This window comes from Plectrocnemia conspersa, unplaced genomic scaffold, assembly GCF_051122295.1.
Source record: "Plectrocnemia conspersa isolate PC_06_02 unplaced genomic scaffold, ASM5112229v1 ptg000005l, whole genome shotgun sequence".
Lineage (NCBI taxonomy): Eukaryota > Metazoa > Arthropoda > Insecta > Trichoptera > Polycentropodidae > Plectrocnemia > Plectrocnemia conspersa.
In genome coordinates this window covers 18,441,876-18,461,834 of record NW_028277169.1, presented here as the reverse complement: position 1 = coordinate 18,461,834, position 19,959 = coordinate 18,441,876, and the positions used below count along the sequence as shown (strand labels likewise).

The 19,959-nt window shown below is 30.5% G+C and overlaps 1 protein-coding gene across 7 annotated transcripts in view; it reads right to left on the bottom strand.

The window, feature by feature from the left end:
- The window catches only part of rg (A kinase anchor protein rugose), a 529,428-nt gene that overhangs the window by 183,332 nt on the left and 326,137 nt on the right, over nt 1-19,959 (bottom strand). For all 7 annotated transcript variants that reach the window (XM_088185373.1, XM_088185374.1, XM_088185375.1 and 4 more), the window contains 3 exons: nt 14,163-14,289; nt 6,252-6,352; nt 5,628-5,723 (listed from right to left, as the gene is read on the bottom strand). In XM_088185373.1, the coding sequence (XP_088041499.1) occupies nt 5,628-5,723; nt 6,252-6,352; nt 14,163-14,289 (324 nt within the window). The remainder of the gene's footprint in view (nt 1-5,627; nt 5,724-6,251; nt 6,353-14,162; nt 14,290-19,959) is intronic.

Genomic DNA, 19,959 nt, shown 5'->3' with positions numbered 1-19,959 from the left:
TACGAAGACACGAACATGAACGCGCACACGTGTAAGAGCCCGACTGGCTTATTGGATTGAAACTTTTGCCTGACAACCGTCAGTTTGAAGACGGGAATTTATTGCTATTCGTCTTTTGCGATTCGTAAGCGTTGGTATTTGTTCGGGGCGTGGTCGAGTTTGGCAAGAATTGTGGTGAAAATACCTGGGTTTTTATAAAAAAAATGTACCTATAAACCAGTTAAAATATCAATAGGGAGCACATAAAATAGGTTAAGATTAACCAATAGATTACTAATTAAAAATATTAATCTAAATCTAAATTTGGTCTAAATGCAGTCGAATATGACACGTAAAAATAATAATTTTGTATTTTATAAAATCAGACGAAGATCAACTATCAATATAAAATTGAGCTATTTTAAAAACATGTTGACATTCTTACAGTTGATTAGGGATATCGGTTATTTGATTAACTTTAGTCGTTTGTTTGATAAACTTCTTTCATAAAAGATAATTAATACGCAAAGAGCGCAAATTTTTTTTTCTTATTTAAGAAGAGTATTAATATAACGCAATAAATATCGCTGCTGAGGAAAAACTAGTGATTGATAATATAAGTTTTACGATTCGGAAAAAAATGATAAGATTGGAAACTGTCTTTAAATACTAAATGAAGTTTTTTGCTCGTTGTGTACCGCCACTGTTGGTAATTTTGTTATGGAAACATTTTTCGAAACTTATTAAAAACGGTTATTTACTAATAATTTAACTGTAATGGTTTTAACAATGGCCTTTATAAATCATCAAAACGACTAGCAATCAATGCTCATCAGTCACCACAAAAACTCTTTAAAGCTTCACAATTCTTCTAAAAAAAGCACATTAATAAGCATTGTGAGAACCATCTTATGTAATTATGAGACCCTCCAATGTGTCGCATAATGCATACTTTAAAACTATATACATTAACAAAGGGGATGATCTTGAAAGTAAAATTAGACCCTGAATGCATTCGGTTTTTAATCGGCCTTGTCGCCTATTCGTCCAAGCTTCCGCAAACGAGCATTAAAAAAAACGTCCTGTACCTTGACCTTGGGTCAAGGATTTCTTTTTTTAAATCGAAGTTTGTTATTAAATATGAAAAGTGTTGTTAAAACACATTTTTTGCGTGTACCTCACAAAAATGAATAAAATATTTTAATTATTTTTAATGGCACGTACTTTGCAACATGAGCTGTTAAAAGGTTACCCATGGTGGTTTCTCATTTTATCAAATAATCCCTTTTTTGACAGTTGAAACGCATTATCACGTATCAAATTATCCTTTTAAAGTTTAAATAGCATTAGCTAATCCTTTAGTTGTGAATAGAAAAGTGGGTCAATTAATGAGCCCGATAGTGGCATATACTATTTGCTAATTTTGATCAAGAGGCAACAAAGAAAAGATTACGATTCCCCCTTATTGCAGCTCGATAATGCAGTATTAATAATTTCTGAACTTTTCAAGACCATTACTGTTATGAAAAATAATAAAAAAAAAAAGACAAACATTCTAATGACATTACGTATAATATGAGACCTTTGAAGGAAGTCAGAAACGAGAAATTATTTATTTATGGTTGACATATTAAATAATTATATTTTGAATTGACAGTGGATCCATAAATATATAATAAGTAAAACGCATCAACTAGGCAGCTTTTAATAGGGTCTGTTTTTATAAAATACACAAATAGTTCAAGCTATAAATATTTAAAATAAAAATAAAAAGCAAATTGGCGCCTATTAGTTGGATTATATTTTCGCCAGTAGAAATTAATTTATCGGTGAAAATGTATTCGATTATGATTTGTGCTACAGTGACTGAGTAATACATATTTAATGTAACACATATATTATATTTTCCATGGATGATAAATATACAAAGCGTTTAATTAAAACTAATTTTGAATATTCTGTGTTGTTTTTTCATTATGTATACTATATGCATGTAGTTTCAATAATGCCATTCGTTAGCATTTGACAGCGGGTATATCTATATATAGAGCGCGTTTCGTTGAATTCGGGTTTAAACGCACTATATAGAGAGTGAAAAATATCAAAAGCTTTTAAATCCTGTAAAGGATTTAAAAGCTTTTGATATTTAATGAATTTAGATTTAATTTAAAAAACAGGTGTTGAGATAGTTCCACGAAATTTTTTAATTAAACAATATGTTTTGTTATATTTTAAGACAAAACTTCATTGACACTGAAAGCAATACCTTTGTTCGTAAGCCTGACAGGAAAAGTGTATATTGATTAATTGATGAAAATATTGCCTGTGAAAAGAACTAGACAAATATAAGAGATATTATTACAACTTTATTTTAATAAAATAAATTAAAATATAATGTTTTATATATTAAACTAATGAAAAAATATATTTTGGTTACATATAATATATTGTCATAATATATAAGTTAAGATATTTGAAACAACCCAAACCCACCAGCAGCATAAGCCAGCGTAACTAATACCAGAAGGTCCTGAGTTCAGATCCCATATGTACTTTTTAAAATTTCTATCCTGTCTAAAAGAGCAAAATTAGTAATTATTATTTAATTTAAATTCTGATCGATCACCACAGATAAGGTCTTCTTGGATTTTTTAAATCTCACAGATGAATACTTGAGAGTGGTTAAGTAAAGGATATTTTTCAACGTTGTCTACTGAGAATACTTTTTAATCACATGTTCACAACGTATTAAATTATTCTCAACGATTGAATTTAGACGTCGTTTGCTGGAAATTGATTTTGCAGGGCTTTCGAGTGCTCATCAGCAAAACGGGATTTTGCCAACGTGTGCTCGCGCAAAAACGCCTCTTATAATTCCGTTGAAAGTTCCCAGCGAGCTGCCGTTAAACGAATTAGCAGCGTAACGACGTTAATGAAAAAAGGAGTCGGTAACGCGTCTAAGAAGACGATGGTAGAGAGCTAAGTCGATTTAACTCGGAGTCGCATCCTCCATTAAAACAAGACGCCACTTTGGCTACACGCTAATGTAGTAATCCGGCCGCATAGCCGCGTTTATTTGTCGTGAAAAGTTTTTGCTTTTACGTATATTATTTTGATTGAAGGTTTGCAAGTAGAAAAATGACCGACGAGAGTGCGTTGTAAAAGAAAGCTAATAAAAAGCTCGCTTAGATTAACCAACTTGAGAGAAACTTTTGCAACCAAAGCGACAAAGACGTTAAAGTGTCGTATATAAAGTGAACATATTATAAGGTTGAAAAAAGTGTCAATTATTTCTTTTGAATTTTTTTAATAAGGCAATGTGCTAGATTTAGTTTAATTAGGAAAGATTTTTATGTTTCGTAGCTGTATATAAAACATTTGAAGATATGTATATACTTTGTTGAGTTAAGATTAGCAATGGTAGAAAAAGTTTGAAAGACTTTTTGAAAAAGATTGTTATTTATAAAACGTTACATTTACGCTTTTATTATGAACGTATTTTTAGACAATTGTAAACAGATAATATATATAAAATAGGAGTTTTCTCTAAACAAATTGCTTTATATTACTATATTATATAATATTTTGTTAAAATGTCTTGTTGTTTTATATAAATTGTAGTGATCATCGGTGATATATAAAGCATTTATGGAAGTTGACAAATTGATGCTATATATGCTATATAAAAACTTGTCGCAATACGCGTTAAAAGCGTAATAAACAAAATTCAGCAGAGCCGCCGAGAGCGAATCCGGGCCCTGGAAAAACAATGATTCCGGGCCTCATGACAAAAATGACACTTTCTATATTTTTTATCATCGTAATATTTCTTGAATAAATAATTATAGGTACGACTTAAGCCGTTCTATGCTACAAATAAATTTAAAAATAAGCCACCATTGCGACATATTTTCTAAAAACATATTATATGCGAAATATTTTAATTAGGCATTAAAAATATCTACTCATAATAATTAGTCATGTTTTCTTTGCTGCTCAGTGCTGCCATATATTGAATTTATAGTACAGGGCAAAAGCAATAAAATTGTGCAATCGCAGTGAAAACGCTCGATTATCAAGCGTTTATATTAAGACTTTTTAAGACGTGAGAAACGAATAACACACTAAGCCAAATTTTGACCATATCAATTATCCCATATCAGAAGTCTAAAATCCACGTCAAAAGCAATAAAATCGTGCCGTCGCCGTCGTAATGGGAACGCTCGTTACCAAGCGTTTCTACTGCGACGGTGCCGGCATGATTTTATTACTTTTGATGTGAATTTTTGCCTTCTAAGAAGTGATCATCGGTTTTATGCTCTCCTATTGACCAAAATTTGGATTGAACATACTTTGATCAGCCTTTTTATATTAGAAGTCCATAGTAATATCGGTAAGGATAGCTATCATATTTTTAAAACAAAGTGTAATATCGAAATGCAGACAAACTATGGAGCAATATGTGAAATGCGATGTTTATCTGTACCTATTTGTTCGATTATTTTCCCCTGCGAGATGAGTTTGTATTTTGGAATTGGCCTAATAAGAGTTCTAAACTATAATTAGTTTTAGAACTTTCATTAGGTTAGGTTTGGGTTTGAACAGCAAATGGACGTTTCGCCTCTATCAAATTGAGTTTCATAGACATTTTAGAGCAGCATATTAGCGCCTCTCAGTTAAATTATATTTTCGCTAGTAGAAATATATATCTACTGGTGAAAATATATTTATACTTTTTTACACTTTTCTATATATTTTATAAATAATATTTTTCCCAAATTAGATCATTGTGGTAGACCATGATATTTTAATATTTTCTTAAAATACAATAAATGTTTTCTATTTCTGCAATATTTACTAAGCCGATACGATATATGTACAGTTATATTCAACGGTCTAAAAATGGCAACTGTCCAAGAAGTAATTAATTGTTTCAACACAGACAATGTTTATGAAATCGCTAGCAAATTTAATATTTAAAGAACAATGCATGAACTTTAACTATCTTAGTTTTATAACTTAAAACAAAGAAACGAGGGCGAGAAATGTTATTCTCTGCTTTGAATTTAATGGAGTAGTTTTAATACAGTTGCGCTGCCTTGTAATAATAAATTGGTATTGAAGCATAAAATACGACGACCTAAACTAACGTGCTATAGTTAAACTATAATAATTAAAAATAATTAATATAGTCTCGGGTCTTTAGTCGTTCGCATCGCAACTATTGTACTTATATACATAAAACACAATACAACTATACGTATAAAATAGGCTTCCACCTAAAGTTGCAGGTAGCTAATGGTTCAAAACTAATTACTTAAAACTTAACGGCGGGGTTGAGACTCTGAACGACGGCTGCTCTTGGCATGGTCTTCAAATCAGTTATAATATTTGAAAGTACAAGCTCTTGAAGAAAATGCCAAATAGTAAGGGCATTGTGGATTTAGCAAAAACGTTTTAATGTTAATCTCACAATGTGATAAAATGGATTAAGTTAAAAATTTAAATAAAATGTGACGAGTGAGTATTATATTGATCGTTGTATTGTACAATAAATAGGTTTGAGAAAAACAAGAATATTTTTTGATATTCATGCTATTAAAATAAAAATATTTTATATTAAATTATATAATATGTATTATACATACCGATCCTTTCCGACCGGGGAAGCTGAAAAATACGTCTGGACCGTTTCTGTGTGGCATCTGCCTGAGCACGTTCAGCAGTTTTGCGGAATGACGGGGCTGTGAAAATAAACATAGATTTATTCATATGCATGCATATAGCAAGTGCTTATATAATACAAAATTAACATAACTGTTATGGTGCTTATTTATTATAAAATCAAATATTCCGAGTTGGTAAAATCTGTGTGTGCAAAATTATTTTATTAATAAGATTAATTCGCATGTTTTCACATCGTAGACTTGAACAGGTATTTAGAATATTTGCAATTTATCCTAGACTTTCGGGGATTTGGGTCTTCTGGGATTGTCTGGCTGTAAATGGCGGAGTATTCAGGCAATAAGTTATCGGGAATGGCGACGAAACTTTCAAGTTCGATTATGTTGTCCAGATTCTAAGATCTGCACGGGATGGAACTTACACAAGGGGAAAATTTATGGGGAGGAGCTTTGCCAATCTACGCGAGCACGGTAAAGGGAAAAGGGTTGGGTTTTATGATGGGACGAGGCAAATGTAGGTACTGGGTAAATCTGACTTTTGTATAATTTTATGAATATAAAATGTGAAAAGTGGGAGGAGAAAATTACCCATTTTCCGTTGACGGCTTTCATGGCTCCAAACAGTAATTTCAGCTCTTTGACTGTGATGCTATAACTAGCCAGCACTCCCAGCATTTCTATCAGGAGATCTGAAACATAGAACATATTATTACTATAGGCATAGGGTATATAAACAATTTATAAATTTTATGTAATAAAAAAACGTATATATACATATATAAATATGTATAAAGCTTGCATATTTAAAATGTATTAAATTTCCCAGGATCGCATTTTTTGCCACAAATGGATTTACATATCAAATTTGTACATAGAGTTTAAATATCACATTGCTTATTTTTTAAATACCCTTGATTTTATTCTTAAAATAAATCATTGCTTTGACAAAATGTTTAAGGTAAAAATGTAAAATTTTTATTAAAAGTATATTTTTAACGAAAAAATATATTTTTTTATAATTAAATATATTTATGTATAATTATATGAAAATTTTCATGATATTAAAAAAAAATCAATATAGATATTGTTAAGAAATATAATATACGTGTAATCAAATATAATATTTCAATCCGCAAAAGATATACAATGCACTATTTTGTGTAGTATTAGCTCACTCTTTTTTTTACTATTCCTATTTTTTGTGCACGATTGTTGCAGTATTACGACTAGAGTCTCCAATTCGAGTAATCGAGTACTCGATACTCGAGTATTTTTGTCTATTTTTCAAGTACTTGATAATCGAGTATTTTGAAAATTACTCGATTAATACTCGAAATTAAATATTTTTTAAATATTTCAGAAACAAAAATAACTTTAACTCGGTCCGGTAAAGGTTAACGTCTTGCTTTTATTTGGCGTTTATGCCCGAAGTCCCGAGTTAGAGCGGTTACTATCAGGTATAATTTTTTCATAGTTCCATAGTTGCATAGTTCCGGTCGTCGGCTATGTTAGTGGGTACGACGGAGAAATTTCTTTTGTGTTTTCTGTTCGACAGTCCCGACTTATCTAATTTATGGCAATGAACAATATGAAATATCAACAAAAAAAAATTTTAGGTTTTATGACTATGCAGTTGTAGCGTAAAGTGTTGTCAATTGTTTATACTGTTCCCTCAGCTTAAAATATAAATCAAAACAATTGTGTGTTTTAAAGGCATTTAAAGTAAAGTCAGTTCTTTGCGAACCGTTTAGCTCTAGAGTGAAAGGGATTCACCCAAATACATCTTCGAAGGATATAGATTCAAATTCTTCGCATCAATCAGGAGTAGAATATTGTATATTGTTAAGAAAAAAAATCTATTCAAGAAGAATTACAAAATACTATTTTGTCAATAGTCGAAGGAAATAAGAGAAAAGCAGAGAAAGGAATGAAAGAAGAGAACATAAAAAGAGAGTTCAAAAAATTTAATATCTATAAAAAGCGAACAGATATAAATTAGAAGCCTTATCCAACGCGTTAATGACAATAAGACCAACATCAACAGCAACGGAAAGGGTTTTTTCCATAACGGGAATAATAAAACCAAAGGTTAGCAGTAATATTAAATTCGAGACACTTTTTGCATTATTGTTTTTAAAAAGTATGTTCGTGAAGTTAAAATAATTGTAAAAATAAACATACTAAGTATTTTATTTATTTATTTATATATGCACGAATTTGAATAATAGCTATTTTGGTACATTTGGTAAATACTCGAAAGTACTCGAGTACTCGAGTATTTTAAAATTTTAATATTCGATACTCGAGTAGTTGATGGTTCGAGTAATTGGAGACTCTAATTACGACGGTGTTGTTTTTAGCTCAACAAACATGAATTAGTAGTTAAGTGTGAGCCAAAATCCAAAACTTGTTAGTCTACAATTTTTTTAATTACCGCACAAAAATAGCGTATAATGATACTTCTTATTGACTGTACGTCTGGAAGTTCAAAATTAGTGATTATTATTCAATTAAAATCACAATCGATTTTCATAATTCAAAACTAATTAATATCGACACAATAGATTAGTGATATAAGTCGCTAAACTGAAAGACAGGTTTGTATTCCAAATGAACCTTAATGTTATTAAATTTATATCCTGTCTAGGAGACCGGAAGCAGTTAATATTATATAATTAAAATTTCGATGGTTCATCACAGAAAAGATTTTTCTAAGGTTTTTTAATCTCACGGAAGAATATCGTGATGATTAATTCAAATATAACTAGTTTTTACATATCTCGTATATTACTAATAAGCTCATGAAGAATATCAAATATTAAAAAAATAAAAAAGGCAAACCATGATATTTTACCGAGATTGACGTGCTTTTTTTGTCTTTTAATAAGACTATTGAACTATTGTATTGATGTCATAATCATACAACTGCAATTCGTTACCTATTGTGATGCGTTGATGCAATTCTGTGTTTTATGGTACTGTTTTATTTTAATTCAACCGCTTTGTAAATAATTCTGTTACGCGTTTCATTTTCAAAATTTAAAAATTGTACGAGATAGCAACTCTTCAATTTTTTTTCTAATTATATTCGACAATTACTAAGCACAATGTTCTTTTATTTTTTCACATATGAATTTTTCACATAATTATTACTTAAATTAAAATACGAGATAGAATAACATCAAGACGAAATCAGGCAAAAATCAGACAATGGAGTCAAATTTGGATCTATTAGCGTACGGAGTAATCTTCCGCCAGCCTAAACAGCTGACGTTCTGAGATTTATCTGCACAATACTTATCATACTTATCACATAAATTAAGTATGTGCGTTTGAAGTTAGAGCCAAGTAGTACAAAACGCACATAAGCATGTACATATATACATAAGTACATTTAGTAAACAGTAAGTAAAAAAAATATTGACGAAAATATTTGCAGCGATTTTATATAAAATAATAATTAATTTTACTTTAAAAATTGATATTTGTTACATATACACATTTTTAGTATTTGATAAAATTCAGATTTAAAAACAAGGCTTTATAATTTTTAAGCATTATATTATACTAATGAAACTGTGTTTTAAAATTTGATAATCATTTATTTTTGGATCAGATCAAATATTACTATTTTATTTATTTATTTATTCAAATATTCTATTTTAACTGAGATACACGACTGAAATCAGCGACACATATTTTATTATTTTAAATTATTATCACTACCTATATCAGATTTATTTAAATTAATAATCACGATAATCATCCGTGAGATTAAGAAAATCAAGGAAAACAAAATCTGCAATGATCGGTTGTAAGTATAATTATACATTAATCTCTAATTCCGATCTCTCAGGCGCGATAGAAATTTAACAATACAATAGTCCATATAGAATTCGAACACAGTTCTTTCAGATATTAGTTTATCGTGCTGTTTTTTAATGTAATATTAAGCTTATGTTACTTTGCAAATTATGAATTTATCGTACGCCATACTTTATGCTGAGCTCTGTTATATGTGTAACTTCTAAAAGTGCCACAAATCACAACTGCCATCAACAATGGGTCAGGGTTCTTAACGACCCGCATCCCCGTCGGCATTTTATGCGCCTAAACGACCCGTGCAATGTTACTCGTATGCATGCAAAGTTTTCTACCGACGGAGGATTTAATGCACTCCGACACTGTCTGCTTTTTTCATACTTTTTTTCAGACATCCTCGTTTGCCGGCAAAAGGTTCTGAATAAGAGGAGCGCTTCCGCCGGAGAGCGATATGCGGCGTTCTGAGAGACGATACTTACTTTTTTGTAAGAAAAGGCAGCTTTTTACAATTTCAAATTAAATACCATGTTGAAAGTGAACCATGTCAATTATATAAATATTAAAAATCTACTGTTCTGTAAGTCATATATAAAAAAATATAAGCAATCGTTGGTTCGACTATAAAACCCAGCAAAGTAATAAAAAGATCCTCTATATTTTAAATGTTCACTAGTTTAAATTGAATGTGAATTAAAACATCACAGATTGTGTTATTGGGCTTGATTGTGTGTATCCAACTGTCAATTAAGTAATTAATATTTTATCTTTAGAATTAAATTTATGTATTTTATCATATTAATAAAAGTTCGATACGGTATTAATTCTCCATAAATTATAAAACAGTTTTACTCTTGAGCACTACTTTTAGTTCGTTCAGACAATGTTGGATTTAAGAGCTTTATGCCATACCTTCTACATCACAATATAATATTATGTTATTATATGATATAAAATATAAGTATTGCTATTAAAAATTATATAGTCGAATAGATTGAATGAATACTTAATAAGTATTAATCGAAAAATATATTCGCATTATTAATCAAGCAGATTAATTATCTTTCATCCTGGTAATAAACTCGCATCGCGGCGATATAAGCTCACCGACTACATGACAGCACTCGTAAGTTTGCCGGTGCTTTTATTAACTGCGAAAGTCATCAACTTCATAATACCACTGAAGTTTTATTATTAAACGGTGCCGGAGTAATAACACCATAACATGTAGTACGTTGAAATTCATACGTTACTAGAGTTTATCATGAAACGTCGAGGCCACTAAAACAGGATATCCATTAGCGCCGTACCAGTTTTATTAAAATTATATAGAATGACTTTTTGATCTTTAGCTAAGACTTGTATACACACAATGTTGCTTTATATTAATTCAATAAGAAAACAGGAATTGGTAACACATGTGCGGCATTTGGCGATACTGCTGACAATATTCAGAGTTGTCGCCTGTGGTTTATAGAGCTCAATTATGGCAAAATGAGCTTTGAAAACGATACGCAAAAAATATTAAAAATTTTTTTGACTATGGAGGATGTACGAAAAGTAATAATGGAAGAGATTTGTTTGCCAACATTGTTTTTATTGAGATATCTGTGACGTGACAAAGTTTAGCAAGTCTCAATCGCAGAAAGTTTTGTTTAGTGTTTCTTAGAAAAATGTATAATTATGATTTATTTATTATACAATGTTTTTTTGGTAAAAATTACATTTAAACGATATTTAAAAAAAGTTTATAGCCAATGCAATTTTTAAGACAAATAGTGGTTTTAACCCGCTAAATTCACAGCTGCATTTAGAACAGGCAGTACAAAAATGGAAAATATTTCAGATTATTAATGACGATAAAGGTTTTATGACCGACTCTAAGAATAACGATTAGTAAACATTTTGTTTCGGCTTCCTTGGGAATGTGTCGGTCAACAGAAAAATAAAAAGCAAGAATGATTATATTATAAGTCTTTGGAAAAGAATCGTTCGCCGGATAAATTAAACAAGACTCAGTGTTTTTGTATAAGTGCTATAAATTATGATGTTGTCATTTTTTTTAAATACTAGGGAATATATCATATGATGGCAAATGACCGCTAATTAAACATGCATTAAATATTTTTGTTATTATTATAATTATATATTTTGTATAATAATTTAACATAAATAATTAATGTAATACACATGTACTTCTATGTTTTAACACATTAACTGTTTTAATTATTAACAATAACATTATTTACCTGCATAAAAATTGACTCAAATTGTTGTAAATGAAATCAGTAAAAAGATTTTTCATGTACAAAAATATTATATAAACTGTAATAATAGAAATATAAACTGTATATTGCATATATTTTAATATGTCTAATCAAAAAATAGAAAACATTGAAAAAAAAACAATTTACAATTGCTGCTCAAATCGCAATGTTTCTGTTATTGGTCATAAAGCAGAATGAAATGATGTTCATGATGTGTTCATCACAAAATAGAAACGAAAAAATAAATTTGTGGCGGCCGACATGTATCACATAATGAGGGGGAGGGGGAAAGTAATGTAATTTCAATGGCACCGGAGGTAAGATTTTGAACAGCTGAATTCCATTTACATACCCTCCACTAAAGGACCAGGACAAAATGGGCAGTATGAGTCCGCTTAGTAGCGATTAAGACGTTCTGTCGTCGAAAATGGACGATGGTGGCGAGCCCCTAAAAACTCCATCAGAGACACAACGCCTCAAAGTACCAATGAAAAGCTTGTCTTGAGGAGAGGCACCCTCAAATACTGCAGCTTCTAAATCTATGTTCTTAAAATGGCCTGCCTCCAGATAGTGTTTACGCCTCCTAGAAAATAATCTTCAGCGACTCAGGGTTGCTACATGGAGACTATGTTTTAATGATCACAGACTCCGGTTGCCATAACATATAATCTGCGGCTTATGTAGTAGACTAATTATATTTTATTTTTTGCAATTTATATGCAAAAATAAATAAGTTGAAATAAATATGAATTTAAATAACTTTGAATTGTGTCACATAATAATCCACGTGCATCGTTTTCAACAGTTTTTTTTTTATAAATTAACTGTTGAATAAGATCTAAATCTTGAATATCCATTACGTTTATTATTTATTAACTTAAAACGGAAACGATGGGTACATCATATAATTGAAAGTTTTTAGGTAAAACTCATATATTATTATACCTATATCTGATTTTTTTGGTACTAACGGTAATTAATTTTGTAATACTGGTAGTAGCAAAGGTCGATTTTTGACCAAATACCGGAATTACAGCCAGTAAAGAATCATCATATCATGACAGATCCTAGCTGCCTTACGAAATCACAGCCGACAATAATTAAACTCGAACCTCCAGCGAATACTTCGACTTTCAAGACCAGCCAAACATTTTGTACAATATTTTATCGGTTTGATTATTTATAATTGATAAGATACTAAGCCTTTTAATTGTCATGAGTAGAAATTTCAAAGAGTCTGATAATCAAATAACTAGTTTAAAATAGTGACGACAATATAGATCTCGATCATGAACTTTAAGGAAGATCTATAGCCATTGTTAATAAAGTAAAATTGAAAACCACAATGAAAGCAAATCTATATAAAACCGTTTGAGTGCATGTATCTATTAATTAAAAAGTTTTAACACTGCGGTAAATAAATAGGTGTAAAAACTAAAAGGTGGGTACCGCATGAACTAGCAAGGGAAAAATCTAATATGATTTTAAGTGCTTAAGATTCGCACTCTTGTATCGAATCTCCGAAGAAAAGTTAATTTTGAATAATAATGGCTAAATGCAATATAGTATTACGGGTAATTTATTTCGAGAGATTTATCATGTGATCGACGTTACCCGTAACATCTTCGCGAGGATTACATGAGAAAATCTCCTTATCTCATGAATCCGTATTTCCCTCGTCTGGGAAAACGTGTTTTCCCGGCTGCATAGCGCCTCGAGAGACCGTGCCACATGCAGTCCTTCTGCTCCGAGCTTATTTGCATTTCGTGTATGCGTTTTATTTCCAACAATTTCCGTCCTTGCACAAAACAAGATTCCATTTCGCAGTGAGTGAAAGAAGGAAACCGACTCTAAACCGCCCTAAACATCTAATCATTGGCTGTACGCCATTCAATTCGATACTTTTCAATATACATATATAATATAAAAATAAACTTTCTCACTGTAAATAGTCAAAATTTCAAGTATATAAACTTGGGCGCGTATATAAAATTGTTATATTCTCTCAAAAATAATATAACAAAGTTTTTACGATCATAAACATCGTAAAGTTTTACAACTCTGCGCTATAGGCATTTTGTGCAAAGTTTCCCAACGCATGGGGTTGGACGCCTTTATCAAGTTAAGCGACGTATTTGTCAGTCAGTCTTTTATATGAGAAGAAAAATGAGATTAATTTTTATACTAATAATAAGCAGTATTATATTTACTGTAGTATTATAATAATATATTTAACGTTTGTAGCAGAGGTAGTGCGGATTATGTACAGAACCAACACGGTAAATAATTTACTTCGCAGGTATTACGAATTACTACTTATGTTATATAATATGCGGCTATGAATTTTAGGGTAGTTGATAACAAGTGGCTTTAGTAGGTATATATGTACATAGATAGGGAATAATCTGCTTACCGGCTACAACCGTGTCAGCCCTCGCTAATCTTTTCAGCACGTGTTCTATGAGGCCGACATCTGTACAGGCCTGAAGGTTGCGGACGCTCTTGCGCAGTATGGCGATAAACACGGACCATATTTCAGCCTGAAATGATAAAAAAACACCATTAAGATTCGATAATAAACATAACATTTCAGCGATGTAATAAAACGCAATGGTTAATTTTTTTCAACCAATTTTCAGAGATATTTCAGATTTAACTGGGGAGCATGACAGGGGACCAAGTTGAGTACTAATTGAAAACAGATCTGTTCCTTGCGACGATCTTCAAACATGCCAAAATCACGCCATGTTTAATATTAATGTATGCCCGGCTTAGTAATAATGTGCTTCGTATGAAATTTATACTCGAGTTCGTTTAGCTCCTGCCGTCAAATTTCCGTTTAATTCAAACGCGCCGAGAACTCACCTGAAAAATCTTCTCAATTGATTAAATATTCATTTGAGAGAGGTTCTCGACCGTATTTTATATTACGATGTAATATTCAATGTACATAATATTACAATAAATAAAATAATAAGCATATTTTTATCTAAGAAAAATAATATTAAAGTTGAAAATTTCTCTTTTATAAAAGTCAAGTGGGTAATTTATTTATTATTTTAAATATTAAAAGTAAAAAGGCTTTAAAAATAATGTATGTATACAGAAACCTATATTTAATATTGAGCATACAAAATATATATGTATATAAAAAATCATTAGTTACAGTTTATGACTAAAAACTAAAAATATTTTATTATTAAAATAGAGAAAGATGAACCAACAGATTAAAGATTTCTAGGTAAAGTTTTAAAATCATTTAAATGTGTACTTATTTTTTCAAACAATATATGCATTAGCATTTTGCGCTCATATTTTAGTTAAATTTTTTATAGTAGTCTACGTCAATTGAGATTTGTGGAATAATGTGGTTACGCGAAATATTCCACTCTATTTTTAATATAAGCGTTCTTTAATTTTTGGTATGTACTGTTTATTATGAGTTTTTTAAAATTGGTATACTTTGAATGCATTGTAGGTAAAAAAATAAACTGATTTGAAATATATTATACCTGCAATTCTTGATTTATTTCTCGGAGCTCATTGCTTATTTAGAAGTAAAGTTTATATATAAACTGTTTCAGGCTATTTACTTAGCCAATTGTCTGTTAGCTTTCGTGGTGAAATATGTACAAAAAAATTAATGAGAAATAATTCACAGTATAATTTGAATAAAAAATGCGTGTATTCGTCATTAAAATTATCGTCAAAACAAATTATATGGTATGCAAATTATAAAAAATCATCAGTTCAAAGACAAACGATAAATCGAGTTATGGATAAACGTAACTACTCTTGGTAAATATCCATAAATATACAAATGTGCTAACTATAGATAATACCAGTGAATATTTTCGAAACATTTGACAACCGTTATATGTAGCTTAAGTGTATGCAGTCGTAAACCTGACAAAATACGCTATTGACGTTTGCACGAAATGGACCAAATAAATAAAAAAGATGAACTGTTTAAGATTGAGGAAGAAAGAAGCTATATGATGAGAGAAAATAAATTTAATAGTTCGTCGTCAAGATACAACGGAAAATGTCTCCAAGCAACTAAGCGAGTCCCAGAGAACCAAATAACCTGGGGATGCTTCTTACATTCCGAAATGAAAGGTATTATCTATTATCTCGATGCAACAATAAAGGATTATAAAAATTGAAGTCAATGTGTCAATCTAAGTATTAAGCTTGTTAACGTTTCGTAAATATATTTGACTCTATTTTATTCTAATTAATAATAATTTTTTACCTCTCAAAATTAATGTTTCCATTTGAAAAATCTGCATTTTACTCACGATTGATTTGGATTGTAAATACTTGTTGACTTGGCCTTGTCATAAGAATATGTATAATAAATGAGTTACATAATTATACGCCTCCACTTTGTCATCTTGGGTCACAAATCGCGTTTTAATAATCTAAATTTAGACGAGATATTTTCACGAGCTTAATAACAAATGAATGAAAACAATAAACATACATATAATGTTAATTTATATTTTTGAATTATTTCTAGTTATTTTTCAATTTATAATCTATATATCATTTGGTAATATTTTTATGATTCATTTATTTTTTTAATAAAAAGTCTAATATTATTTTCAGAATAATACATAAGTGTGTAAGAAGCTAATATTTACTATAAGTACTGGTAATTTGAACCAATAAGTAACCGAAAAACTACCCATTATTTGGAAAGGTTGCGGGATGTTATTTCCGCCCTATTTTGGAAATGATTCTTGGAGCGGCCATTTGGACGATTCAGTTTTGAGGCGACGCAATTGGCCCGCCAATATCTTGCCGAGCGTTCTCATTGCAACGGCGCCGACACGATTTTATTGCTTATGACGTGAATTTTTGACTTCTGAGAAGTAATAATTGTTTTTGCGCTCGATCAAAATTCGGATTAAAAATACTTTAATCAGACCGCTTATATTAGAAGTCCATAGTAATATCGGTAAGGATAGCTACCATATTTTTAAAACATATCGAAATGCAGAGAAACTGTGGAGCAATGTGTGAGATGCGATGTCTGTCTGTACTTATTCTTCCGCTTATTTTCCCTTAAGATATGAGTTGGCTTAGTTTGAATTTTGGATTTTATTGAAGGTTATAAAACTATAATTAGTTTCATTAGGTTAGGTTTGGGTTTGAAAAGCAAATGGACGTTTCCCAACTGTCAAATTGAGCTTCAAGGACATTTTAGAGCAGCATATTAGTTAAATTATTTTCCGCTCCTTTTATTTCTTGTATAATATGTATAGAAAGGGTTAAAGGAAGTTATACTTGAAATACATCAGTATATAGGTACATTTGAAACAACTGCAGTTTAGTTCAAATTCATTATTTGAGGTAGGATTTTACTTTTTTTAAAAATATATTCTTGCTATTTTTTCCAGAATTGAGCCCCTCAAGGAGAACGGACCCCGAGAATTTGTCCCTCTCTATCCCCCCTCAGCAGGCCTGACCACAGCCGACAATAATTCAACTTGATACTTCAGCGAAGATAGCAGCATCTACATTTCAATATATACAATATATGGTAATTCTTAAATGATTATAAAATAAACTGTAACCAGATTTTCCAGCATCTATTTTGGCTGCTAAGTCACGCCATTTAGGCCTCAAAATCAAGTTGTAAATACTAGGATATATTTAATTATTTTTTTTTATAAATTAAAATAATATATATAGATTTATATGAAGATGTTGAAATATCACGAAACTTCTATATTGATTACGCTATTCTGATAACAAATATATTTTTTTTTATATAAATAAAGTATTTTGTGAACAAAGTAATTATTGTGTTTGTTCTATCCATTCGGAAAGATGACAAAATAAGTGAATACTTCTTGACATTCAATCTAAATTAGTATTTTGCTTTCCTTTTTCTCAATGGAAGAAATATTAAAATTAAAGCTCCTTAACTAATGTGGACGATTGTTTTTCTTATAGCATATTTTTGATACATTTTTTTGAGTGTATTAATACATATAACAATAACCTTAAATACAAATAAAATCAATACATTTTAAGTATAACATTAGACTCGCGTCCGTTAAGTGGAAGGTTTACCGTATTTCTGTATATATTGTGTACACAACCGCACCGCTCTTAATGCGGCGCATTAAGAGCCGATGTCAAGGGCCATTGTGAGGGCAGAGTTTTTAATACACACTGCAGGCTTCGAGTGCTTGTGGTAGCCGGGACCAAAGATGGCATTTTGCATAAGCCTTGAGAGGTCTCTCGGGCGTGGAACGTTCTCGAAATATAAAAAAATAAGAGGTCCTTGCGAGGAGCTAAACGCCTCCCTCCTCATTGTAAGAGAATAATGCGAAACGTCGCAAAATAAATTATGTTGCCGGAAAAACCGAGGTGTTAGTGTCGCGAGGCGTTGCGCGAAAATAAATGTTCGCGTTTTTATTGCGGCCGAAACCCGTTCACGCCAGGTTAACTGATACTAAAGGCAACAAATAATAAATCTAGTGCGGTTGGAAGCGCTCGAAAGTGCTATGGTAGGAAAAGCTATAAAAATATGTTATATGTATTGTATTATATTGCTTGTATGTTCTGAAGATTCACGTCGTAAAACGCAAACTTTTTTAATTACAGCTAGAGTGGTTGAAACTATTTTATATTATTATGTTGTGAAGCTGTAGATTATGACTGATAAAACTGATATCAAAAAATATCTGACGCAGTAAAATAGTAACAAACATATTAAAATCCCATTTGATTTCAATCCCAATTATCTATATTAAAATGTCTTTTATCAAATTATAGATGAATCACGTTGTTACAGTAAGGCGTAATACATTAAGCCTCATAGAAAATGGATTACAGCTTAGTGGATCCCTTTTTACGTAGAGAAGAACGAATATTGGATTTTCAGAGAGTGGGTTTAATTTTAGCGTTACATTATTTGATCATTTTAAAATTTTCAGATCACCCAGAGCGACTTTACTTAAGTAATGATATCCATTCATTAAATCAGAAAAAAATATTAAGAACATCTAAACTAATTAGTATTTAATAAAGTAATGCCACACAAAATATTATACATTATATTAAAAGATAGCAAAATAATAATCTATGAACTATAGATGCTTATATCTATGTTTATATAGATCAATTAGAGTGCAAGATAAAAATGCATCACTTCTGTAAATCATAAAAATCTAAGTTAAAGCTGTAATTCTTATTTGTATTATTGGTCATTTTTGACCACTTATTTAAAAGTATGTCTATATTTTTTTAAGTGATTACCAATCTAATTAAGTCAGATTTCGTGGTGAAAATTTTAAGCCAAATTTAGTTTGCATAAAAATTCTATAGGGTTATGTTCTAACAAAAATACGTAGCCTGTCGGTTATAACCAATAATTAGTTCATAAAAAAATGTCTAAATATATGCAAAAAATCGGGTTGAGGCTTAAAATTACAATTCTTGAACATGATAGTCGTAGAAATGTCGTTGCTTTTACTAATGAGTGTTTGAAAATTATTAGATAAATAAATAAAGTGCATATCTTGTAGTGTACATAGTCATATACCTGTTATTGACTAAAGAAATGTGTCTAATACGTATGAAACAGGTTATTTGACACCAAAGCTGGACTGTTTTGGATTTAGGAAGAGTGAAGCTCTCTAATGAGAGTAAAACAAATTTATAAGGATAAATGATGTGCACTACTTTCCTTATCAAAATAGTAAAAGACACATTTTCCAGAAATATATGGAGGTGCTTTCTTTATTCCGGAATGGAAGTTAGCAATTACGAAAGGCGATGGATTTTAAAATTGTTCGAAAAATAGTAACAATTTGAACCCTTGGCCGGTAACGTTTTTTCTTGGCCTTAACCATTATAATTACGAGTTGGTCTTAACAACTGAATTGATAATTTTTCTTAAACACATTATAAATATGACATAATTAATCAAACATATGTAAATATCCAATGATCTAGAAGTATTACAATTGTTAATTTCGGGCTGTAAGGTAGGAAGCTTGTAAATTTAAGTTTCTGTGTTATGGCTTTAGATGATCTTTGTTTAATGACAAAACATATCCTTGCCCTTATCTCTCACTTACTCTCGTTACTTAAAACGCGAACGAGCAAAAGGAAAAGTATCTCACCATATGCGCCACTATTTTGATCGTACTTTAATAATCAATTAAGATGAAATGTTGGATTATTAAATT